We start from the raw sequence: 27,527 nt of genomic DNA, 5'->3' as shown, positions 1-27,527 counted from the left end.
ATCAAGATATCACCAAAAACCCAGGTTTCTTCTGTGTCTCCTCACTGCTTTCTGAAATATTGGCCTTAAACAAAGATTGGGTTCCCATGTGTTTTATAATTGCTGCCAGCCAGCATCTTGTTTATATCCAGATGGGGAAAGAGAAAATTTTAGTAACTCTGTCACAGTGCTAGGAATTGCTTTTTCTTGCTTTCTTGTTCTCTCTTCATTAACCCTTTGCCTAAAGGTAGGATTGTTGGTTGGATTAATGTGATCAGAGTTTAATGCTGGATTTAGGGTTTGATTAATCCCATACAAACTGCATAGCTGCTGTAAAATGGAGGAAGGATAATTTTGCCCACAGAAAAATCAGTGTATTTTTGGTGGAAAGTGGAGGAAATGGGTGCTGGGAGGCGACTGACAAATATCCACTACAAAAACCAACATGGTCTACGGCTACACAAGAAACATTGATAGTTCATACTTCATCAAACACATACAAAAAGGAAAGGCAGGTAATTCATTCCAGAGAGACCTGACTGGATGTATGAAAAAACCAAAAAGAAGGATTTTGCTGTTTTTGTTTTACGGTAGAATTCTGCTATTTCTCTCTTTTTTGTTATTATTGCTCTGAAGAAGATTTGAGAAACAGTGGCCATGGCCATGTTTGGGTTGTTTTCTGACATCAAATTCTGAAAAATGACAAATGATTATGTGCAGGGTTTGGCAAACTGCTGCTGTTTTGTAAGGCCCACCAGATAAGGATGGTATTTACATTTTTAAAACATTGCAAAAACCAAGAATATGCAGGAAAGACTGCCTGTAGACCTTAAAGCCCAAAATATTATCTGGTTCTTTACAGACAAAGTTTGCCAACTCCTGATCCAGTCCACAAGAGTAAAGTTTCATTACCTCCTAACTAATTAGAGCAAAATAAGAAGGTTTAGGGAATCTACGACTCATAAAACCAAATTTATGGGAAATCCCTCCAAAATTCTAAATGAAAATAACTTTCATCTATTTAATGTTACCTTGCTTATTTCTCATTTGGTGGTTGCAGGGGGTGAGGAAGGGAGAGAGATGCTTGGAAATAGGTGATAGAACATCAGAAATAGACACATTATTGGTACACAAGGTCTGCAGTTGGCTGATTCTTGGCTGACCACATGTTGACTAACTCATCATGGCATAAAAGTGAAATTAGCTCTGAGTCTGCCAAAGTTCTAGGTTCTGGGATGTCATGTTTAATGATGTCATAGAGAAGTTACCCTTAGATTCCAGCTAGGATCCTATAATTAATGAGATAGCTATAGTAAGCCAACTGAACCGCTAGGAGAGTTTTGTCAGCACTTCCCAGGTGTCAATCATGATGCGGATTATTAAAGACATGGCAAGTATTTATTTGGCTTCAGTGAATATTTCAAAAGAGACCATCTTGAGAACAGATTTGATAAACTTGAAGAATTATGTCCTTCATCGAGTACTCCTTCATTGCTCTGTAGCAAGGGGAGATTTTTAAATTCTTGCTCGTTGTGTTGTTTCTTGTGGGAGGGCACTGTCTAGATGAGTAGCCAAGAGACAAACTGATCAAAAAAGGTTTTGTTCCTCCCTGATTCCGATTTCTTGCTGACTCTAGCTGGACCCAGCCTGGCTCCTAACATCTCCCACCTGTACCTGCTCCCACTGACTCCACCTTAGTTGTACTTGGAAGATTCTGTGGAAGTAAAAGAGCCCACATATTTTCTCTTATTCTAGGAAAGAGAACAGAACCCCCAGACATGCCTACAAAATGGGGTAGGAAAAATGATGGCCAGTAGTATCAACAATCCCTTTGGTGGTATTTTATAAACCCACTTTCTATCCATTGCTCAATGTTACTGCCGCAACAAATCTAAATACATATATAGGATGAGGATAATTATTTACAAAGAAGAAAATTGCCTCTAACAGAGAAGTTAAGGTCCTATATCATTTAGGGGTGGAGTGGGCATTAGAATCCAGACATTCTGATGCCAGGCCTCATTACAGGAGGGCCATGAGCTGGAGGAAAGGGGGAGGGCATAGGGCCTCCATCCACCAACTCCCTTAGATTTAGACTTTTAATATTTTCCCCAAATGCAGCTATGCATAAGGCCACAAAAATGAGACTGACCAGATTGAAAGGAGGCATTGCCACGTGACTTTGACATAAGAAAATGTTTTAAAATAGCACACATTTGCTAATACTTTTGGCACTTTTAAAAATTTTCCAGGAATCTCACAGAATAGCCTGGGGTCTCACTCGTCCCCTGAGAAGCCCTCTCCATCTCTGCCTCAGAGACCTCTCCTGAGGGTCTGTTGTCTCCTTCATGTCTTTATTCAAATGTCGCCTTCTCATTAAGGTGGTCCTTGGCCACCCAGACTATGATTGTAATCCAGCTGCCATCCTTCCTTCCTACTTTGTTTTTCTCCTTGTTTCTTTATTAGCAATGATCCCTAACATACTACTTATTTTGCTTATTGACCTTACCATCGGCTTCCCCCTCTAAATGTAAGCTCCATGAAGGCAGGGAATGTTTTGTCTGTTTTTTTTTTTTTTTTGTCTACAGCTATATCCTAGCAATGTATCCAGTACCTGGCATAGAGTAGGCCTCAACAGGTACGTGTTGAATCAATGTGTATACTATGAGGTATCCCCTTCAGAGAACTTAGTCAAGTCAAATTCATGGGTCCAACTTGGCCGATTTACACCCTAACAACTACTGAGAAGTGGAGGATGTTGGGGGCTTGTGAGGATGGCATCTATCATATAACTTCAGAAGCAAGTGAGAAATGGTGGCTTAGCATGGCTTTTTGACAAGTTAATTACCCTCTATCCTAGAGGAATATTGATAAAGGAAGAGAGTGTATCTTCTTTGAATTATCAGTTCTAACGGCTTGAAACAAATCAAATGGCAACATAATTGTGAAGATTCCCCTATTATAAGCAGTATGCCATTTGTATGGAATTAACCCCATCCCTAATTCCAGTGACAGGCCCTGGGATTGACTTAATCCAATTAGTGATCCCATCCCCTCATCTTAATGTTGGTCCAGGGATGAGCACAGGATGCAATTAGGGCCGTTGACAGGGAGAGTGAGCCCCACTACTATGAAGAACTCAGGAGATGATTTAGGGAAGTGGTTAAGGAAATGGACTCGAGTCAGTCTGCCCAGGTTGGCAATGCCAACTACACAGTGCACTAGCTGGTTGACCACAAGAAAATTAATCAGCTTCAGTTTTTTCATCTGTATGAATGGGGGTAATAATAATAATACCCACTCCATAAGGTGGTTGTAAAGATTAAGGAAGAGAACACCAGACACAGAGTAAATTAGCTACTATTGTTGCAATTCCAGTGAGAAAAGGAAAAATAAATCTTGAGCACAACACTGTATATTAGCATGTCATTCATTCATCAACTAAATATTACCATGTGCCAGTTAAGGGGCCTTGGAGATGCAGGAGGGAATCAGGATTGAGTTCTGTAGGGACTCGGTGAGGAGATAAGCCATGTATAAAATAACTAGTGTAGGACAGTCACTGTTCATAAAGCAGACAAGTATAGATGCAGTGATCTGAGGTTCCAGGAAGGGAGGCCTTACTTTACTTAGACGATATGGACAGTTGATAGAAAATTCACTAAGACATTCAGCAAGAAGGATGTCAAATCCTTAAATGTATGGTGTTGACTATAGCTTTAATAATAATCTATCCCACCCCAAAAAACAAAAGCAAGAAATGATTCAAGGTGTTAGATTAGTTCTTCTCCTTTTAAAATTTCAGTATGAAGGCAAGTTTAGGTCCCTGTTTAAAAAAATAGATGTCCACCTTGAACAACCATTCACCCCTACACACCACCCCTCATCTCTCACGGGCCAATCACAGTTTCCCCAAGGTAACCAACCATTACCAACCACTATTACCAACCCATTTGGTAAACAGACTCGTAAACTTTTTTTGTGGATTTATTATCATTGATGTGTACTTACGACGATAAACATATATGACCTCAGGACGTTTAGGAAAGGTTAAGTCACCTGGAGAACAGTAGGGTGGGGAATCTGGTTAAGGTTTTTAAGAACTAAACTGTCATTTTATTCTCTGCCAGACTTTTTGAGATTCAGTGATTGTGCACATTTTCTCATTTGTGTTCTTGTCTCAGGATGAATTCAAAACATTTTTGAAAGCTGCTGGATGCAAACTTGTAGTGGTACAATTTTCAGCAAAATGGTGTGGTGCTTGCAAACGGATTTGTCCTCTTGTTCATGTAAGTATCACCGGTACCTATTTCACAGTTTTGGAAGGAATTAAAGTCCTCAGATATTTTTCCCAGGAAATCTTAAAAGGCTGGCACTTATGAGCCATTATGGAATCATAGTTTTTTGGAAGCATGCTGATCAACCTGAAGATACTATACTGAGATCTAGTTAGATAATTAGTACACATACCAGAAGATTAACACTACTTATCTATTGATAATTCTGCAAGGAACATCAAATGTGCAAGAGTACAATTGTACAAATGAATGGATTATTCATAATAATGACACTTTACCAACGTTCCAGAGTTCAGAACTTCCAAATATTGGAATAGATTACAGATAAACATTATACTTGTAATATAAAAAAATAAACTGCCGCCAATCCTTCAACCCTATTATCAGAACAAATCATGTCTTACATATTTCTTTCATGTCTTTAATCTACTTTGTAAAATATTCTACTTAGTTGCAATTTGATATTTACATTTGGATCTTTTTTCCACGTACACATTGTTTTTATAGAGTCTCCAGATAATTTTAAGGTCTATACAATGTTTCATCTAATTAATTTCCTATTGCGCCATTTAAAAGTTTTCACCATTTTATTTATTTATTTATTTTTTATTTAACATGCTGCAGAGAAACCCTCAGGGCATTTTATTTTCATTTCTCCTTATTGTGCAGAAGTTTCACATTTATGGTCAATTTTGTGAAATCTATTCCTTCAAACACAAAGAAGTTTTGATTCCTCTACACAACTGAAAATACTCTTGTTGATTTTCAGCAAGACTTCTCACATTTCATCTTCTTTGACTTGAACTCTTAAACCCATGTGAATTAATTCTAACCACAATCACAACCTTTGACATTTAAGTAAAAAGAAACTTATATCCAAATAGAGAAATTGCCTACATGACATCTCAACATGCATTCTATGCCTAAAATTCTTGGACTATCCAGGGGGAACATTTTAATATGACAGGCTCTTCTATTCTGACGCTCAAAACTTTAAGAGAATCCCCAATGTTCAGCTTCAGGAGTATTAATATGCTTACATGCCACAAAGTCAAAGCTGATCAAATTCCAACAGCCAACAAGAATCATTTTCATCAAGTACAATGAAATCTGAGGCTTGGTAACCTCCTCCTCGCTTCACACCTTTAGGCCCTAAGAGTGGTGACAGCTCTGCTGCTGTTATGTCCAGGATCCTCCAGCTCTTCCTACACCCATCCTTACCTTTACAGTTCGTTATCATTAGCCTTTTGGAGATACATCTCCCCCAATTATCCTAACTTGAATGTGCCATCTATTTTCTGTTGGAATTCAGACTAACGCAAACATAGTTTTTAAATAAATTTTGGTGCATCCACACTGAAATACTATTCAGATGTTAAAAAGAATCAAGTAGACCCATATGTAATAATGAAATAGTCTCCAAGACAAGATAGCATTAGGTAAAAAGAGCACAATATAGAAAAATTTATATAGTATGGCCCCATTTATGTAAAACAGATACAGATATGTATGTGTAAACATTTACGTGTGTGCATACATAAACATATATACTATATTATACGTAGACAAAGGGGAACACAAGGATATAGATTTGTATCTTCGAGCTCACTTTGAGCTCCCTCTCCCATATGGTCAGCTCTATTTCCAATGCTCTCTACAATATTTTTTATCTCATCAATTGTGTTCTTCATCTCCAGAATTTCCGCTTGGTTTTCTTTTAGAGTCTCAATCACTTTGGTGAGGTACTCCTTCCGTTCATCAATTTGACTTTTGAGCTCACTGAACTGTCTTTCCGAGTTTTCTTGCAATTCGTTGAGTTTCTTCATGATAGCTGTTTTGAGTTCTCTGTCAGTTAGATCACAGTCTTCTGTGACTCCAAGTTCGGTTTCTGGAGAGTTGTCATTTTCTCCCTGTGCTACTGTGTTACTGTAGTTCTTCATGGTGCTTGATGAGTTGATCCCCTGCCTGTGCATTTGTGGTAGTCAACACCTTTCTTATTTGGGCAAGGCTTTGGTTACTTGGTTCTGAGCTGCTTCTGACTGTATCTGAGAGCCCGCACTTTGCACACTCCACTGCGTTGTCAGTGCCCTCCTTGTGCTGCTTGTGCCTCTGAGGTTGCTGGTGCCTTAGTGCTTACAATGTTGCTGCAGTCTCAAGTGTCACCATTGGGGTCACCAGGCTTCGAGTACTTCTGTTGCTTCCAGGGTGGCCTGGGTCTCCTGTTCCTCCACTGGCTCTCTGCACGTTCCCCACGGGCTCAGGTGCTGCTGCTCCCTGGTTGTCTGGGGATGCTGGCAGCACTGATGCCAGAGGCCCTGGGTCCACAGGTGTGGCTGTTGCCGCCAGGGGCCCAGGGTCTTGGATGCAGCCCAGACAGCTGGTAGAGCTGGCGTTGGGGGATGCCGCCACTGGGGGCTGGATCACGGGTTCTGCTATGGTTCCTGAGGCCTCAGGTCGCAGGTGCCACCCGCCACCGATGGAGGGGGGCGGGGTGGAGGGCCGGCAGGGGCCAAGCCTAGAGTCAGCGTCGCTGCGGCTGTGCAGCCTCTGGTCTCCGGCGTGCGCCGGTTTGCTTTGAAACCTCCGCTCAGGGCGCCCCGCCCCAGTGGGAAAATCTGCGTTTTGAAAAGTGTTCCCACCGCTGGAGAGACCGGCGCAGCTGCCGGGGGAGGGGGAGGGGGCTGGCTCACCGGCGCCGCTCTGTCCGGAGTCTTCAGGACGTTTCCGCCACTCCCTACTGCTGGGGAAGGGGCTGGAGGGGCAGGGGCTCAACCGCCACGCGTGCCGCCTGTGTCCCTGCAGCCGCTGTTGCCCCCGCGCCGCTGCGGGTGTGACGATCGGGCCCCGGACCACGCTGCGGCGGAGGGGGATGGGGAGGGGGCTGCTCGCCTAGCTCACTGCCGCCCGGGTGCGCTCCACCCACCTGCAGGTGTGGAGATGCCTGGATCTCTCAGGTGCTCTGGCGCGCTGTGCAAGGGGTCCTTTGTTAATCAATGGATGGCCCACTGGCTGTAACTTACAGGAGACAGACGCAGGGAACAGCTCACTCCGCCATGATGCTGACGCCACTCCCCGGAAGGACGTATGTCAAGTCTTTTTCTGTGACAATGAGTGAAAATTGAGGGACGATTGTGAACGGGAGAAGTTCACGTTTTGCTTTATTTTTCTGATAATGTTTGAATTTTTGCAAGAGAATGTATTCATGTATCATGTGTGTAATTTTTTTATGCTCATCCTCCATAAGGGGGTTGCAGAAAAGCCTTAACTTACCCTAGGTGACTTTATCAGTCAGAGATCAAAGCAGGAGACGGAAACCAAATGAGACAGAAAAGGATTTTCATACAAGGAATTAAATGCTTATAAAATCACTGGAAGACTGGATGAATGGGCTCTGGATTGGAACTCCATGAACAACTCTCAGAACAGACCTACCTATGGGGATCCTAACTTTGCCATAATCGGAAGTGGGGAGAGATGGGAGGCCACCAATGGGAGGAGGGGAAAATAAACATCAGCAGAGCAGCAGTCAAGGAGGCAGAACCAGTGTCAGGAAGCTACTGCTACCGTGGCTGCCTGTGCACATCCAGTAAGCTGATGCCTGGACACTGGATCCCTGAGTCTGGCTGTTGCTGCTGCTGCTGCAGCCTGCAGCACAACTACCTCCCAATACACAGTCTTACTTTCCTGCAGGAATATCCAAAGACAGAAAGAAAGCAGCTTCTGCCTTCCAAGTCTCACCTGCATACCTCTCATTGGTATCGTTTTACCAATTTGCATCCAGAACACTAGCTGCTAGGGAGTCCAAGGCATCATGACCTTTTTTTCTTTCCAGGCTCTGCAGGAAGGTGGAATGGAAATTAACTAGCTAAACCATTTTTCAAGGGGCGGGGGGAGGAATTCAAGATATTTTCAAGACACACGGAAACCAAGTTTACTACCTACAGAGTCTCTGCTGAAGGATGCATTGCGACAAGCAAAGAAGTGAATCACAAGAAAATGTGAGTTTTAAGAAGTGATATAAAGCTTTAAGTCTTGAGTAAACTCCACAGTCCCATTTGATCTGGGCCTTGATGACTAAAACCAGGGGTCAGCAAACTTTTCTGTAAGGGACCAGATAGTCAATATTTTCAAGTTTGGGGACCATATGGTCTCTGTCATAACTACTCAGCTGTGATGTTGTAGTGCAAAAGCAGCCAATGGCAATACACGAATGAACGGGCAAACTGTGTTCCAATAAAACTTTATTTACAAGACTACATGGAGAGCTGGATTTGCTGTAGTTTGCTGACTGTGAGCTAAAAGGATCACCAGGCATAGAACCCTGGAAAGAGCATTTCTGGAAAAGGAGAGGTTATAAATTTGTTGAGAAACTGCACGATGTAGTCATGGGCAGGCAAGTAGTCTGTGAGGCTAACTTACAGTGAACACAATGGAAGTGGCAACAAATGAGCTTTGAAAAGGAAGTTGAGACCAGATCGAGAAGAACCTTGTGTTATAACTTAATGAGTTGCTGTAGAGAGTCAGAAGAATTTTAAGAAGGGTTTTGCCGTGATCAAATGTGGGTTTTAGAAAATACTTTTTTCAATGTTGCATAAGAATGGGTTGGAAAGACTGAAGACAGGTAACCCAAGGTGAACAACAATCTCAATGACAGGTTTACCAAAACTAGGGCAGTGGTTTTTGGAGAAAAAGAGAAAGATCAAGTTCAAGAGACATTTTAGAGTTAGGATCAACAGAATAGGTGACCAAATGGTAATAGATTATGTATAAGGAAGAACAGAACAGAAGGAAGAGTTGTTGTATGGGGGAGGGGGAGAAGGAGGGTCCTAGGTGGAGGGAGTGGGATACTCAGGGAATGCAATGTCCATAAGGGAATCCCAATCTAGCAAGGAACCCATATCTGTACCATGTCTTCTGGCTACTACGTGATACAAAAATGACAACTGCCATATCCTTGTCCATTTCCTGACACACTTGAGAGGCTCTGGAAACTTCATAAATAGAACCTGACCCTGGAATTAGATGTCCACATAGGTTAAACCCATTCCGTGCTTCCTACTGGGGAACATCCATTTATCTTCAGACTTGAAAAGTGCAAGTCAATTGCCCCTGAGTTCTTGGGTGACACCACTTTCCTTCCATACTTGGAGATGCTGCCAATCAAAATCAGCGTCTTTTTTTATCTGAAAAGTACTCCAAAACTGTAATGACCTTTATGTCTGTTTTCGAAGAGATTTTCCCCGATTTCACCACCTTGATGAGCCTCTGTAGAAAGAACTCTCATTTCGGTCACGATCCATGGACAGACAACAGGAGAGAATCCCTACAACAGAGGTCTGCACATACCCACTCATCACCCCAAGCCATGCTTCTTCCTGCTTCTCCATGGGAGCAGCCTGCCGTGCCAGCTCCGTCTGTTATTGTCTCCGCTTGCCCAAGCTCTGGACACCTCACATCACCGTCAGAGAGAAGTCTCATTTGAAATAGGTCACTCACTGGAAATGCTTGAGATATGATGGTAAAGCAAACAAATCAATATGCTGTTAAGTGTCCTTAAAATATGAACACAGCCGTCTGGAAAAAACCCGCAGGAGCTGACATCCACAGGCTGCTGCTGCTACATCCACCACTTCCAGACCCATTACCAACACCATTGTTGCCACCGCTGCCAAAGATGCTTCCAGAACAAAACCGAAGCAGAAGAGAGTTTTGCATCTTAGCTCCTCCCACCTTCCATTTTCCTGCAAATACTTTCCATTGGCAGAACCTGATTGGAAGACAGCTGGCAAAGGGTCCTGGAAAATCTAGTTTCAATACATAGTCAAGAAGTATGGCAATGGGGGCTAAAAGCAATAGGCTAATAGTCAGTTCAAATATTTTTATATCACTTCGGTCATAAGAGCTTCTACCAGCACCAACCCCAACACCTCCCAAAAAGCCTGGCCGAGAGGAGAAGGTAAAGGCAGAGTTTGGGTATTTGGTTCAGAGATCTGTATTTTGAAGACCTCTGGAGGCAGACATTTCCCCCACCCCCAGCAGAAAGCTACTTAGCGTGGGATAAGTCTGGACCCACCACATGCATTTCGTTGTTTCTTTGCTTTGTGTCCTTTTCCAACTTTGAAACTCTAATCTTTGGTTTGTTTCTTTAGACTCTTGTTCTGCCCTTGACCTTTGCTTGACCTTAGCATCGTCTGACATTTGACATCAGTGCTTCAAGTTCTAGGCAGTAGCGAAATGGCAGAACGATGCTTAGTTCTCTTAAACAACATTTTGGTTCATTTCTTGTTTTTTGCCAAAAGACACTTCTAACGTGTAATTTAATATTAACACTAAACTAATAGGGAATTTTTATTCTTTTATTTTGAAGGCAATGTCTCTGCAATACCGAAATGTAATGTTTGCTAATGTGGATGTGGACGATTCTCGGGTAAGAATCTTAAATCCTTCATGTAGATATGTAAAATCTGAATGTAATGTCATTGAGAGCACTGACTCTGTAATTATATAATCAATTTAGAGTCAAGTAGAACTTCACAATTTTTTCTGATAAGGTGTAGTAAACTCCCTCATAACGCTCTTGTATGTTTTGCCTTTGAAGTAGAACTTCACAATTTTTTCTGATAAGCTGTAGTAAACTCCCTCATAATGCTCTTGTATGTTTTGCCTTGCTTTAAAAAAAAAAAACCCAGCAAATATATGGCTCTCCTGCTGTCCCCCTTCCCTCCCATACTATGGCAGACTTCACTAATCACTCTCAGTGTTCTCAGTCACTTGCTCTGGACTTTGCCCCAGAATCCTGCTAGGCAGAGTTGCTCCAGGTGGACAAAACCAGTTGGTTGGCATTGGGCTCAAGGTCAAAAATGATTTCCACCCCTGTAATAGATTATTAATCGATTTCTAAAACCTAACTCAATGCATAACAAACGTTTTAGTACCTTGCTTTCCTCTTGCCATATTTTGTGCTTTTTTGTGGAGTTTTTTAAACATCACAAGGAATTCAGGGAAATCCTTCACTCATATTCCTGGAAGCTTCCTTCCTCACCTCACCCACCCAAAAATAATCAGCCTCATGTCCTCAATCAAAAGGTGCCTTATTAATATACGCAATGTGTCTGCAAAATTATTCTTCATAACATTTGTTCATTTATAATGAGGAAAAGTAACAATAACAAGCGGCCTACGCATAGGTTAGATTGAATTTGAACTTTAGAATATAGTAACAAAAAATCTGTTATTCACCCATTCTGCCCTGTAGTAGTTTTGTGACCTATGATCGGTTAACCTCTGTAAATGTCAGTTTCTTCATCTGTAAAACAGGGTAATAACACTTAGCAGAATATAAAATGAGATAATATACATAAAATAGATGACATAGTGCTCAGAACATAGTAGAAGTTCCCTTTCCCCATTTTCTTCAAGCTTCATTAAAGTGTGACAGTGTTTAATTGCCCTTTAAGATGAATCATATACTGTGCATTCAGAATACAGAGCTAGGATCATTATCTCTGTGTCTGGTTTTATATTCACAGAGTTGTACAACCATCACTACAATCAAGTTTAGAACATTTTCATTGCTTCTAAAAGAAATGCTTTTGGAGTTTTAGCAGTTACTCCCAGACCCCTCCATCCCCGAACCCCAACCCTAGGCAACCACAGATCTACGTTCTGTCTATAGATTTGCTCATTTTGAACATTGTATATAAATGGAACCATACGCTATGTGGTCTTTTGTGACTAGCTTCTTTGGTTTAGCATAAGTTTTCAAGGTTCATCATGTTTTAGCACGTATCAACACTTCGTTCCTTTTTATTGCAGAATAATATTCCGTTGTATGGATCTACTACATTTTACTTATCCTTTCATTCATTGATGGACATTTGGGTTGTTTGCACCTTTGGCTGTTATGAATAATACTGGCATAAACATTTACATATATGTTTTCATTTCTCTTGAAATCTAGAAGTAGAATTGTTGGGTCATAAACATAACTCTATGTTTAAATTTTTGAGGAACTGTCAAACTGTTTTACACAGCAGCTGCACTATTTCACGTTCTCACCAGCAATGTGTGAGGGTTCTGATTTCTCCACATCCTTAGCAACACATTTTCCTGTTTGCCTTTTTGGTTATAGCTCTTTGATTATAGCTCACAAAATACACAATTTTTTTGATAGTAATTTATTAGTTATTGTCATTGCTGTGGTCATGAAAATTATAGTTTAGTGAGCATGTGTGTGTGTGTGTGTGTGTGTGTGTGTGTTGGAGGTGGCAGGGGAGAGATTTTGCAACATGAAATGATCAGTATATTAGAGAGAAAAGTCCAATTCTGTTGATCCTGTGGGTGGCTAATTTTCTTATGACTTCTAAACAAGATAAGATAAACAAAAACTGGCATTTGAAAGCAGGTTGTAATGGATTGAGACAATTGAAATTCTGACATATTTTCTTGTCCATTGGCTCCAAATGTTTCACAAAGATAGGCAGTGAAGATGACTAGGGCTTAAAAGAAAGAAACGTGTAAGCCTTACTTAAAATGCAAGACCTTTACATCACCTCCTGTCTCAAGTGTGCATTCTAAAGAAACCTTTACTCTTTCTTATTTTTTCAATCTGCTCTCTCCACATTGAGATCCACTGGGGCCCTTCTGCAATCCTTCACAAGATCTTTTAAATAGAGCTCATTCTGTCCTTCAGTCCGTCCTGTTTTGACCTCCGTCTCTCACCCCTCTGCTAGAGCTCTGGGATGAGAAAGCTCAGGGCTGCTGGGAACAGTGATTTTCTATTTTAACATTCCTGGAGGCTTTGCGTGTATGTTAGAAAAGTTCTTGGCAGGAAAATCTGCAGGGTATCAGCTGTCCCTGGGCTTTCAGGCATCCCTCCTGCAAAGTCACCAAGTGCCATACTTGGTACAGAGAGAGGATACCAAAATTGTGATTTCATGCCATTTCTTTTCCTTCCCAGGAGTTGGCCCAAACTTATCACATCAAAGCAATACCCACATTTCAGATGTTCAAGCAAGCCCAGAAGGTATGTTTCCACGGTAACTGGCAGATTGAAATAGATTATAGAACCATCAGAGTCTAAAAAAAGGCCTGGGGTATCCTGGAGGGATGAAACAACTGTATTTATTTTTAATCTTAGCAATGTAATTCTTAGTTTCTGAACTTTACATATTGGCAAGGGGTGAAAAAATGCGTGAATTATAATAAATCTTCCCATTCAGACCATCTGGCGTGTCAAAATCCATAAGAAATATCCCACTATTATCCCTATCTGGGACAGAACTATCAGAAAAAGGACATGATTAAATTCTCGCACAAATTTATATATGTTGTTAAAAACGTGTGGGGTAGTGTTAATCAAAAACTATCACAGGGCAATATAGCCAATGGTTGACCATGTAGGTTCTGGGTACTGATTGCTATGGTTCAAATACCAATTCTACCACTTCTCAGCAGTTTACTTAAAAAGTTCTTTGTATCTTAGTTTCCCTATCTGTAAAAACACGGATCATAACAAGTTTTTCCCCTGACAGGGTTGTTGTGAGAATTAAATGAATTAACATGACTATAGTCTTTAGACCCATCCTGACACGCGTTAAGTGTTCAGTACGTTATGGTAGTCGTTATCTTGAAGACGTTAATGGAGTAAAATGTCTAAAACACATGGTGTGTGATGAAACTAGTAATTACATACAGAAGCATTGACAATTGTGCACACCTTTTGAAAGGGGATTTTGCAACACTATTAAGAGGAACAAACTATTCGTTCCTTTTCACACAGTTACAGTCATGTGTCATTTACCGACGGGGATACGTTCTGAGAAATATGTTGTTAGATGATTTTGTCATTGTGTAAATATCATGGAGTGTACTTACACAAACCTAGATGGTATAGCCTACTACGCACCTAGGCTGTATGGTACTAATCTTATGGGACCACCATCGTATATTCGGTTGTTGACCGAAACGTTGTTATGCGGTGTTTGACTGTATCCCATTCTTGGAAACTTTTGCTACAGAAATACCTCAATGAAAAGTAAACCACTAAGTGTATAGTAATTGTAGCATTATTTCTAATAAAATATGGAAGCAATCACAATGCTTTTTTTAGTAGAATGGCTAAGTGATTTATGATACATCTACTCTATCAAATAGTATACAATTAAAAAGTGTTATGAAGAATATATGTAAAGTTAAAAAACTCATGCTTAAACTTTGTAAAGATTATGTCTGTGATATAAAGAATGGAAGCATTTGATATGCTAGCTGTAGAATTTTATTTTCAGTTTCTGTTTGTTTGCATGTATTTGCTGTAATATAATTGGTGCAATAGATTTAAATTAATTTAATTAATTAAATTTAATTATTCAAAATATAACACTATTCCCTCTCTTGAGTTTTTACTCAAAAATTGAAGGTATTTAACTTATGCACCCTCAACCTCCCCCACCTACATGTCAAAGTGTTTATGTGTCATCTTGCATTATCTTCTCCTTCTCTTCCATCTGAGAAATGAGGATGTTTCCTCCTTGGAAATCAGTTCCGTCCACCACACCTTGATTGCTTTCCCTCCCTTCTCTCCAGGCCTCTGTCCATCACTTATCCTTTTTTAAGCCTGGTGTTTGGACACTTGTTATCTTTGCTACCCAGCTACTATTTTCCATTCTCTATTAACAGTTCTCTGATTTTCCTCCAGGGACCATGACCTTTCCCATTCTTAGTCTCTGTGCTTCCTTAGGGCCCCATCTCCAGGCCTAGACCAATCAGTGAATTCTATCTCCATCAGAAATGGGCCCTTGACTCCAGTCAAGCCAATCCAAGCCCAACCAGAGCTAATTCCAGGACTTTCTTAAGCAGCGAGGTAAAAGCCTCTGTTTTGATTTACTGGATTTGAACTTGGGAAGATATGAGGTTGAAGCTACTCTGGCTAGCATGCCATCACAGGGAACCTGAAAAGGAAGCCACTATACAGAGGAAAGCAGAGTCAAGCCAAGAGGTACCAATCGCATTGATTGAACCCAGAATCTCTTCATGCCTGAAGCCTTAGCTATCCCCGTAGATTCTTATGTAAACTTTGGGTTGCTTTTTCTGTCACTTGCAACCAAAAAATTTCTGATGAGTGCATCTAATGTTCTCTCAGACTCCTCTCCTTCATTTCGTGGTCTTAATTCTTGAAATAGCAGAATATATTGACTGCTTCCAGTTCTCATTTTCCACTCATTCCCTCATCTACTCTCTTCAATGTCACCAAGGATTTTCCAGCATCTTATTTAAATAGCCATTTCTCAATGCTTGTATTCCTTGGTTAACTATCAGCTTCTATATTCTAGAAACTTTCTCCTTTTTTGGCCTCTATCTCTGATCCCTCCCCAAGCTCTCCTCTGGCTTCTTTGTCTCCTGCTATCCTAAAATGCGTTTCCTGTGGTTCTATCTTTTTCCCATTCTCCCTCCTCTCCTGTAGTAATTTCATCCCTACTTCTAGTTCCAGCTGTAAATACCTTTAACCTAGACAAGTGCCATAGCCTTTCTCACCCCCAAGTTCACACATGCTCTCTTTTCCAAATAGATCCTTGCAGAGTTTATGTGTGTCATTCCCTTATTTAAAATTCGATGCTCCTCCCCTTCCATTGCCTACAGAATCAAAAATAAACCCTTGTATTCAAGTCTGAATTTCCAATTTCTCTGTAATTTTGACCCAATCTACCTTTCCAAGCCCATTTTGATTTGACTCAGATCTTAATGTCATGTATTTTTCTCCTACTGTTCCAAGCACTTGGAGGAGTTCATGTCTGATTGGAAACCCCAGTGTCTAGAAGAATCCTTCCTAGACAGAAAATACTTATTTTGTGTTTAATTGGTGAGTAAGTTGACAAATGAATGAAGGAGTGACTACTGCTGTCTTTTCCCTGCATCCCACTGCCAGTTCTGCCTCCCCTCCTGATTCTGTCTCCTACCAGTCAGACTCAGGGAAAGTTTCTCTCCAGCTCAGAATAGCTTTCTGGTTTCATCCCCTCTGCAGATGGTATTGCTTGATGGCTGCTACTCAACAGTTTGTTCTTCATTTTATGAAACAAAACTTTGCGTTCTCAATTGATTATGTGTCTAGGCTCTTGAGTGAATCCATAGCTATGTTTTTGAGGGAAGGCTTGGCCCTGCTTGGTCTCAGTTCTGTGTGGAGGTAGAAGAGCTCTCAATTAGGGGTGGGGAGACCTTTTATAACCAATTATTTCTTAACTAGTGTCTACAGGGTATGGATCCCTTTGGAGCTGATGGAGCAAAATACCTAATGGCAATCTAGGGATCGCTAAGGATCTCAAATTTGAATTTTCTTCCAGTTAGCGAGTGGGAAATAAAATTAACTGAATTGATGACACTGTCCATTAAGCTGATCTACCTCCCTATATTCGAATTCCAGAGTTGCCCAGCAAGCCTCTGATGATAATATGGCTGCCCATGTCCCAAGAAATTTTCTTGAGAATTGAATTTCTCATTGAATGGTACTAACTTAGCATCCTGGTTACGGAATTATTTAAAAAAACAACTTGAGATCATTTATGTCATAATATATAAATGAGTCTACTTCTAAACTTTGTATATGTAATCATATCTCTAGAAAGATTGAGACCTGGATTAATTTAGATATCATTTGAAAACCTACAAAAAAGGTTTGCAATGCTGGCTCCACTTAACAAAGAATATCAGCCTACTGTGCAAAAGACGAAGGCCGAGAAAAGAGGGGAAGAGACACTAAAAAGACAGTATTACAAATCTTTTATTTCTTTTGACTCAATCCCCAGCATTTGGTATCTAAGTATCCCCCTGTAGGGCTTCTGCAGAGTCCCTACTTCTACCATTGCATGCAGAGCTGCAGTCAAACCATGAGACCTCTGAAATTCCCCCCAGGTTCTGCCTTTCTGCACAGGTCTGCACAGGAAAATCCCTGGAACCAGAGGAAGTTTGGTGTGGCCAGGCAAAAAGACCAGTCCATGTGAATTTCCCTCCTCTCTCAATAGAATTGACTAGCAAGGCTGCCAGTGACATTCACGGTTTTCTTGGGGGTGGAGAAAAATTAAATTCACTGCTTTGAAACCACTTCCATAAATGTGTTCCTATCTTTCATCTGGGGTAGCACAACTGAAAACTGACTTATTGAAGCAGTTAAGTGCTATTTATCTAGTATTTAAAAAAAAACAAAACCAAAAAAACCTAGAGTCCAATTTCTATTAAAGAATGTTATAAGAAATGTCATCACATTTCTAGTAAAACTTCTGGTGAAGAGCCACTATCCATTATGCTTTTTAAAATGTGCATTGCGTAAAAACCCTTATGATAATTCCTCATGGAACACAGAGTTGGAACTATGATCTGCTTCCTTGCATTAGATCAGAAGATTTAGGGAATCCCTTGGATTTCTCTTTTCCACTGCTGCCAAGAGTCTCAGGGTTATCTCCTCTACTCAAATGCCTCCCTTATCTGCAGTTTCCTGGCATTCCCTGGCTGCCATCTCCACACTGGATCATCTTTTAATGGTTCTGTTATTTTCTCTTGCCCCTGATTCTAGCTCATTTCAGATATGTTCCACATGCGTAGAATATGAGCAAAACAAAACTTTAAAAAACTAAAGCAAATGAAGCTATAACAATGACCCAGGACCACGGTGAATAACAGGCATTCACTGGTGCTGGAACTTTTCATGCAGAGGTTGGATGCACATCTGGCAAGAATGTGCTATAAATAACAGCTGTAATTATTTCACAGTTTTAGGGCAAAGGACAGCCATCACAAATTCCAAGTAATAAATAAGGTGGGCTTGTTCCTTCCTGCTGGATTCCTCAGTGTTTTCATTCAGGACATCACATCATGTTCCAGTAAGATTAATTGTGGTTAAAAAAAAATGCATTCTTGGGTTGTCTTCCAGATGGGGAACCAAAATCTTGGTTGATTTTTGTAACCAGAATATTACACTGTATTCTATCACAAGTAGTTCATAAATTTGGTTTATAGACCCTCTTAAAATTCAATAAAAACTATAAACTCTCTTTTCAGAAAAATACACATATGCACATAAACTGAAATGTGCATATGATACTAGGGAATTCATTGAGCCTCTGAAGCTCATCAGTAGATCCCCTAGGTTAATAACATTGTTTTCAGACCAAAGTTGGTGTATGACTATGGAGTCGGGGAAAGGAAGACTAACAAAGATTTAGCAAGTCTTGGCCGACTGCTAAATATGGGCCAAAAGTTGGTTCCATCTTTCATTCTTTGATATGAAAGTAAAATGCTTCCCAAAGCACTTACGTCCACTCATAAGAGTGATGGGATATGGGTGCATAGATGCTAATAAATGAGTTATTCACACATGAATGAGCTCTCATATTAAGTGGGCAGAAGCTCTTTCCCTTACGCTTGTGGATCACAGAGCTCCTGCTGATGTCATGGAAGTCATTTCCAGCAAGCATTCTCCTTGAAGTAGGTACAGAGATAAAAAGAATCCCGAGTAGGCAGCACCACTGTGTGATAGAAAGAGAACAGGATTGGAAGCAGAGGTCGCAAACTCAATGTCTCCAAGGGCCAGGAAAGAACAATATGTGGGACAATAGGAAGTGAAGAGGGTGGTGGTTGGTCCCTGGAGAATCACCCTCCCAAATGCTCGCTGTGCAAGTTGATAAAAAACAGCGCTTGACCCATCCCCCAGAAGAGTGTCTGGCTAGTTTTTGCCATCGCTGGAGTCAAATAGCTGTGGAGTGAACCCAAGGTCTGCCTTTTATTAGTGGGTGACCTTGGGAATGTGCCTTCACCACCATGTGGCTCAGTTTCCTTCCCTGTGAAATACAGACTATATCATGTGTCTTTGAACTATTGTCATGAAAATTTGCGATAATGTATATAAAGTGCTTTAGGAGTGGGCTTTGTACTGACTATAAAATGTGGCTATTGTTAGAGCCCCAGGATCTATCTGTGCACCTATCTCCCTGAAAATGTATACATAAATAGAAATTTGAAAATAAAGGTTACAAGAGACCTCTAAAGCTCTTTGAATAACTACAATATTTGTATAAGCGAAATCATCTTAGCATTCGGGAGTCACCTGCCCAGTGATATTCAACCTGTTAAGGATCGTGTTAGCCACAGAAGGTTCTGCATGAGGGGGGGAAAAAACAACTCTCACATGGTCTTCAGTCCTCTGAAGGGTCTAAAGGGTCAGATCCCTAAAAGCCCCGTAAGCTACTGATACATTGGCAGAGACTACTTGACTGGAGGGCTCGAGAACTCAGTGAGATGGAGGGAAGGTTGGAGAAGGGCAGCAACCATTTAGCACCAGTAAGCAACCTTCAGCACCATTGCTAAAGATGCCTCTCTCCGCTTTAGCAACTGAAAGGCAGTAATTACTTGTGTACCTCTATTCTCCAGGGCAAGGATTAGAGGGAGGCAAGTAGGGCAGGATATGGCAAGTATAGGGTGGAATCCTGTCTTAATTTGAATTTTTGAAGTTTTGTCCATCGTGGGTTTTTTGCATCAATTTTTAACTTTTAAAAATATTTATTGAAAGCTTATTTATCTTGATTACTGAGTTCTTGAAGCCTCTTAAATTGTACACCCTGGTCCTAGTCCTAAAATTCAATGAATTTTAAATCATTGAAATATAGGAGTGTTTCATTCAGTGATTGGCCAGAAGGACTTACAAGACTCAGTAGCAGGTTATACTCATAGCTAAGATTTATCACAACAAAGAATACAGAGTAAAAGCATCAGGAAAAAGATATGCATTGATAAAGTCCAGAAAGTTCCAGCACAGACTTCTGATGTTCTTCTTTGTCCAAGGACACATAGGAATGCCCTCTCTCTCTAGTAGTGAACTTCAGGGAGATGTGTGGAGTGTCTCTGCCTAGGGATGCCCTTTTGAGTCTTAGGGTCTGAGGCCTTTATTTGGGGACTGGTCACACAGACATATCTTGCTAGACAACCATTGCTACACAACCAGCCTTGACAGTGGAAACTCAGGACCTCAACAGTAAAACCAGGTGCACATCATCAATATTGTGTTTATGCAAAGCAGCTTGACAAGGCAGCTGAGCATGGTCCATCGCTCCAGGTCATCAATCACTAACACAAAGAACACTGGAGAGGGCCACCTTCCCTGGGGGTTGGTGAAGGTTCCCTTATGGTTCTCTTGGAGACATGCAAGGAGTAAGCAACCAGACCTACTGCGTTAACTCTTTTCTCACACGGAGTCATGGGGAAAATCAAAATATCACCTTTACTATAAGTAGCAGTAGTACTAAATTGTGCTAATTAAAGAACGTAGCTTGGACCCGTGTCAACAGACTTCCTATTAGTCCTTGAAGCCTAGACCTTGAGATGACCCACCTATGAGAGAATCCGGGGCTGCAGAAGAGAAACTTACCTGCCCAGGTGAAGGAGCTATTGCTGCTTTTCACAATTATCAAATCCCAAAAGTGAGGACAGAGGGCGATAGCCTTCCAGACCTGTCTATAAAAGGCAGACCTTAGGCTCACTTCAGATGTGCTTTCCAGTAGGAGAATGGTGGGAGGAACAGGAGACCTGTCCCTTGAGCAGAACACTTAAAAAGAGAGAGGATGGGCATGAGCTCATTCCTTTGTCTAGGCTCAACTGATAAGCTCGCCTCTGAATTTGGGGAGAAGTCAGTGAAGGGATATAGGAAACGGGTATATTTTCCCAGGACTGGAGAGTTGAGCAGATTCTCCAATGGAAACATGAGAACAAGAGTATATGCCATTGAAGAGAATGACTCCAAAACCATTTTTATCCCCGAGAACAAAGTTCTATCCCACACTTCCAGTAATGGGCACAATGACATCTCCTCTGGCCAGAGTCCAAATCATTTTTCCTATTCTCAGTGTGGCTTGAGATGAATTCCCACAACATTAGACTCATGCTCCTTTTGTGCTTCAACAGAAAGCCACATTGTACTGAGTAACTAGCTCGCAGGCAGCTTTGTGTGTCTCTTCAACAACTTCAGTTGATGTCAAGGAATAAGGATTGGCAGACTATGCCCTGAGGGCCAATTCTGACGCTCCACCAGTTTTTGTAAAGTTTTACAGAAACACAGCCATGCCCATTTGTTTAAATACACTATATTATCTATGGCTACTTGTGCACCTCAATAGCAGATTGAATAGTTTCAACAGAGACCATGCGGCATGGAAAGCCTCAAATAGGTATGTATTATTGGGCACTTTACAAAAACATTTGTCAGCCCCTAGCATAGAAGAAAAAAAGCACTTTAGCCATTATTTATGTCACCAGTGCTCTAGAAAAGTTATGTAGGCAGAGTTTCTGAATCAGCTACAAGAAAATGAAAGTAAATTAGTATTTTACTGAAATCTCACTGCTGGAACAAGTTGAGAAGGCCAATATCGATTAGAAAATAATTAGATAATAGATTGCTTTTATATGCTCTTTTCTTGAATTCAAGTGAATTTCTTCAAGTCTTAAACTCAAGCTGTTTAAAACAGACCATTTCTAAGAGGTTCTGCCTTCTTGATTTGGTTTTGCTCAACTCCAAAAACCTTAGCTGAGCTGCTTGCATTTGCAAGGCCTGCCCTGGGTGTTGTGAAAGTCAAAGGGGAAGTGTACAAACACCTGCAGTGTGATGCAGGTGGTTCTGGGGAAGGAATGGGTCTGGGTGGAGTCAGAGAAAAAAACCAAGATAGGATCAATCAGTGACGAACACTGTCCACCTCTCAATGGAAGGTTGAAGTACCTTTATAATTTCCCTTGTTAGATATATCCTTCCCATCTTATTAATAAGACTTAATGCCTTAGTAAACCCTTCATAAAGAGACAAAAGAACATCACACTATTTCAAATTATCAAATTTTATTTTACATACAAATATTTCTACAGCTGTCTCCAAAAAAGTGTCGTGCATTGGTTGGTTGGTTGGGCTTTTTTGTTTGTGTTGCTATTGTTGCTGTTGTTTTGAGCATTCGGTTGTTGTTTTTAACTGAGTACAAATGTCTGGAAAATTGTTGAGCTTTCCTACAGCTGGTCCAAATATTATTTCAGTGTTCACTCAACCAATTGTACATCAATCTGCCAAGGTGTTTCATTATAATTATTCTATGAGTGCATCATTAATCAGACCCCTTAATTTATACTCTCACAAGTCCATTTGTTAGGAAGGGACCACTGTCTCCAGCTCCTTTGCATTTTCTCAGTAATAGTAATAGACCATTGAATGTCTTTGGCATAAAGAATTGCCTCTGGTTGGACCTGGGTGATGGTAAATTCTCTCTATTTTTGTATACGTTTGAAAATGTCCATAATGAAAGACTTGAAAAAAACCTGACTGTTGGACATAGGTGGTTCTGTTATGCATGGATAGCCACCCCATATCCCATTGGTCTCTGCAAACTGGAGCTTATCATTTTAATTAGCAGTCTTTACTAGGGTGGCAGCAGTGCATGTAAAATGAAGGCATTGAGAAGAGGGAAGTAAACATTGCCTCCTGATTCTTCAGAGTGGAGCGTGCCTTTGAGAGGTACAGCCAAACATTTAGGGTAAAATGAGGGGCAGAAATTATATGCTAGTTGCCTTGCATACGTATCTCTTCAAAAGAAAGCTACTTATGAAATGAGCTCTTATCAGTAAACTGTTCCTCATTCATTAACTACATTTATTAAGCACCTGTATGCAAAGCCCTGTGCTAGATAGGAGACACAAATATAATATTTATCTTTGGCAAACTGGACAGAGAAAGAATAAAACAGGTAACTCCTAGTCCCTGAAACTTAATACTACTCAGTCTCAGACCTGTATTTCAGTGACCAGAAATCAGCTTAGCTCAACTCGCTTCAGGCCTAAAACCATTGAATAGAGCACATAAGTGTAAGGTTCTGGGTACTAAAAATATGGAGGAAGAAATAAGGTACAGTCTCCATCTTTGGTCTGGTGCAAAAGACTCTTTAATATCAACTCTTTAAATCAACTCTTTCGTAGTGGATTGCACATGGGACTGTGAGATCACAGAGAAAGACTTCAGGGAAGACTTTATGAATTAAATCTTGAAGGATGATTAGCAAGTGAGAAAAGATGAGAAGAAGCAGAGAGTTATAAAATACCATGGGTGTGTGTCAGGAATTATTTGATAATAATACAACAATCATATGAAATTATAAAATTATCACTAGACTATGAGCTCCATGGAGGAGTTTTGTCTGTTTTGTTCACACTATGTCTGGCTCATAGCGGGCACTCATTAAGTATTTGTTAAATGAATAAATGACTCCAACCATAAAGTGTTGCTGAAGGTCCGAGTTTAAGGCAGAGAGCGACAATTGAGGAATATACGACAAATTCAAAGAAACCCTGCGAGAAGCATGGATTTTATGGTGATGGAGAAACATTGAAGAATTTTACAAAGAAGGATGGCATGACTGGATTTGTGTTTTTGAGCTTCAAGGAGGAGAGGGATCTAAGGGGCACAAGACTGGAGACAGAGAGACAAGTTATAAACTATGGCTAAAGTCCGGGTGAAAGTTGATGAGGTAAAATCCATGTATTTCATGACAACTTTAATGTCATCTAAGCCACCAAAATGGCTAACATGAAAAAGACTGGCAGTATAAAGTATAAAACCTGTTGGGTATCTCCTACTAAAGCTGAACTCAGCAATCCCACTTTCGGATGTACAACAGAACCCAACAGAAATGAGTGCTTATATGCCCCCAACGACGTCCCCATAAAGATATGGAAAAGAATGTTCCTAGTAGCACTATTGGTCAAAGGCAAGATGGATAAACTGTGTTATAGTCAAGCAATGGAATACTAAAACACACTGAAAGATGAATGGACTGCCACCACACAGATAAATCTCATAAACATCATGTTGCGTGTAAGAAGGCAGATACAGAAGAATACATATTGTAGAATTCCATTTATCCAAGTTCAAAAGCAGACTATATTATTTGATGGTGAAAAATTCATAGAGTATTTTTTTTCCTATGATGAACAGTCCTTTGGGTATGGGGTAATGAGTGGGAGGGAGGTGTCTGGCTACTGGTAAAGCTCCATATCTTGATCTGGACATGGTTATGCAGGTGTGCTCTCTTTTGTAATAACTCTCCAAACTCTATACTTAGAATTTGTGCAATTTTCTGAATGTATATGAATTTTTTAAATGTGGCCTCGGTTTCCTGGCTTGAGTAACAGGGTGGGTGATGGTGCCCTGTGCGGAGTTCAATGTACCTAGCAAGAGGAGGAGTCAAATTCCACAGTAGCCAAGGCTCTTATTTCACTTGTGGCTTCTGGCTGCCCTTGGTGGCCGTCCAAGCGTCACAGCACAGGCATGTCATAACCTCTTGGCCATGGAAATCACCCCTCCCTAGAAATCTCCCTTTAGGACTGTGCCCTCCTATTTCTTACACCCCTAGAGACTGTGCCATGAGGGGCAGTCTCCTCCAAGAAAAGAAACCTATCTTTAGGAGCTCCCAAACTCTCTTTGGCCCCCCACTGCCCTTTGGCAGTGGGGGAGGTCCTAACATAAGCAGGCATAATCAGATCTTCTAGAGTTATTGTCATAAGGATAACAAAAATGTTATCCTTGGATAACATTTGGATAGGATTGGCTAACTTGGATAGGATTAAATATCATATCTTCTTATAGACCACTGGGGGTCCGGGAGACTGTCTAGAATTACATGGCAGTGGTCATGGGGAACAGACACACCTTAGGAACTTCTCATCCCTTCCTTGCCAGTGTCTCTCTTCTGCTCAGCTGTAACCTGCGCCTTCACTGGAGTCAAGCTACTCCTGAAGCAGTGGAGTAGAGGATAGAGACTCGGGAGGAATCTTGGAGAGAAGCCACAAGAAAAGGATAAGTGGGATCCACTGCAAAGTGATGCCCACCCTTCCAGATCCCATGGGGAAAGATAGACTAAGACTGAGGTGGAACCCCAAAACCTCTCACACCCTGCATTCCACCCCAGCATTGGTTACAGGCAAGAGGCGAAGCTCCTTTAAGACCAGACTGAGCTGTCTAGGAAGGCCTGCTGCCCGCGAGTGAAAAGTGTTAACAAAGCCTGCTCCTCTCTCCCAACTTCTAGCCCTATGGAGCATGCTAAGGCTTCCTTTGCCTCACTGTAGTCCTGAGCTTCTTGGTAATGGGCTCAGTACTCCGGTCACTGGGCTAAGCTTAGCATTCTTTTCCTGCTCCCTGCCAAGTCCAGTCATTCAGGTGGCAAAGCTCTGCCTGTGTTCTTGCTAGGACCTCTCTTGGCACCTTCTCTTGGTACCTGACCTCGGAGGATTATGAAACTCCCTTCATGTCCTAGAGCACCATCCAGCTGCCACCTGACTCTTAGGAGAGAGGGACTTTCGCAGATCCTTTCTGACACCCTCCCCTAGTGGCCAAGGCCAAGAGAACTATTTATAGAGGAGATGGCTGCAAATCAGACAACCCAGATAAATCATGAAATTCTGCACCCACACTTAGGTAACCCTATTCTCAAGATTCAAAAGAGCACTTTGCTGTTATAGAAGTGGATTCATGAGCAAGCCGGTAAGTGATATGGGATCAAGATGGAGTCACAAGATGGGTTTACTTTCAAGGAACAGAATGAACCATGATGCCCACAGGCAGCACCCAGCCAGAATGCTGCTGCCTGGGGAAGCAGAATCATTAGATGTGGGGATAGTTTCTTCTCTGCTGCACACTGAGCATCGAAGTTAGTTCTAGACTTTTCCAACCCTTACCTCAAAGTCCTAACACCATTTCTGGCTGCTGAAACCTCCCAAGTCTTCACTCAATCCCAGCCTCAATTTACCCACACTCTTCCTTCTCTCCAACTACCTCATACAATTGATACTAAAGTTATAATGAATGATAAGGGTCTTTAACTTCCATACTTCATCAGATATAAGATGCTCATTGACAGATGCTTCATTATTTTATACACTACTGAGAAGTATTCCAAATAAAATAGAACATGCTATCCAATGTGAAATGCATCCTGAATCAGAGATGTGAAAATCTGAAAAGAAAATGTACTTCTTAGAATCAATTGATTATAATACTATTGCCTGGGTAGAAGTCAGGGAATGGGAAATCACAAGCCATTTGATTTCAGGAAGTAATGTATATGAATTAACAAGCCCTCGATACCAATATATAAAAGCGCTGAGAAGTTTCAATGATTGAATGTCCTCATTCCCAACACCATTATATATTTTAGATCTTAGTTCAGAAGAATATTATGGAGAATCATATAAATCTGCAAAACATTAGCATAATCAATTTTGAAAAGGTGCCAAATAATTAAAACATTATGAATTTAATGTGCATTTATATTTAAAGTACCTTGCAGATGATAGAAATGAGAAGAGGATAATTTTACAAACAGAAACAAAACTCCTCAAAGCTTCAGCATCTTTGCAATATTTGAATCAATAAATATTTCACCTTTGTGTATTTGTGAACAGATTTTTGAATTTTGTGGAGCTGATGCTAAAAAATTGGAAGCGAAGATTCAAGAACTAATGTAAGCTGATCTCCAAGACAGAATACACTTGCAACATTTTTAAAGGCTTACAGCAAATGTGTTTGTGTTTTTATTTCCAGCAAATACTGTAATGTTCTATGGGTCTCTCTCCTAATGCTTTACAGGTTGAATTCCATCTTGCAAGTGCACTGCAAAATTGCTTAAAACTCTTGCACTATCAGAGATTGTGTCATTTCCATTCTCTAACTTGGCCTTTTCACTTACTCTGAGCACGTTCCTTAGGCAATGTTTTTATGACTTTCACAACAGAAGCCCTGCACAGCTAAGTAATACCAGGTCATTGAGAAGGTTTTCCAGAGATTGCCAACGATGGAATTCTTCACAGTGATCAAGAAACAAATAAATTCCTTATTGCCCTGGTGCACTCCAAATATATAGAGGCGTCTTCCCCATTGAGCCATTGTTTGTGGTACAAAATTCTTCTCCAATGTATCGCCCTATATTAGAACTCTGTCATTTCTCTCTCCCCCATTGCCTTTCTAAAATTCTTCATAAATTAAAAAAATCCCACAAAGACAAAAGCCAGAGCGTCATTTTACTACCTATGATGTTATTATTTTTTTTTTAACTGAGATAGCTCAGACATTTAGAGCTCAAAGAAGATTGCTTCTTCTGTACTAACTGTGACCACCAAGGGGCTGCCAACAGAGGAATGCTGGGGGTCTAAAGTCAGAGTAGAGCCAGCTTTCCCTAGCCATTAATG

At 40.8% G+C, this 27,527-nt stretch overlaps 1 protein-coding gene across 1 annotated transcript; it reads left to right on the top strand.

Moving 5' to 3' along the window:
• The first annotated feature begins 1,345 nt into the window (after positions 1 to 1,345).
• On the top strand, positions 1,346 to 26,807 carry TXNDC8 (thioredoxin domain containing 8). Its single transcript, XM_058523754.1, has 5 exons — positions 1,346 to 1,369; positions 4,164 to 4,268; positions 10,645 to 10,704; positions 13,237 to 13,302; positions 26,745 to 26,807. Exons 1-5 carry the CDS (start codon positions 1,346 to 1,348, stop codon positions 26,805 to 26,807), a joined length of 318 nt encoding a protein of 105 aa, XP_058379737.1.
• The last annotated feature ends 720 nt before the right edge of the window (positions 26,808 to 27,527 follow it).

Source organism: Diceros bicornis, chromosome 28, assembly GCF_020826845.1.
Source record: "Diceros bicornis minor isolate mBicDic1 chromosome 28, mDicBic1.mat.cur, whole genome shotgun sequence".
NCBI lineage: Eukaryota > Metazoa > Chordata > Mammalia > Perissodactyla > Rhinocerotidae > Diceros > Diceros bicornis.
The sequence above is the reverse complement of the archived record's forward strand: the minus strand, read 5'-3'. Positions and strand labels throughout refer to the sequence as shown.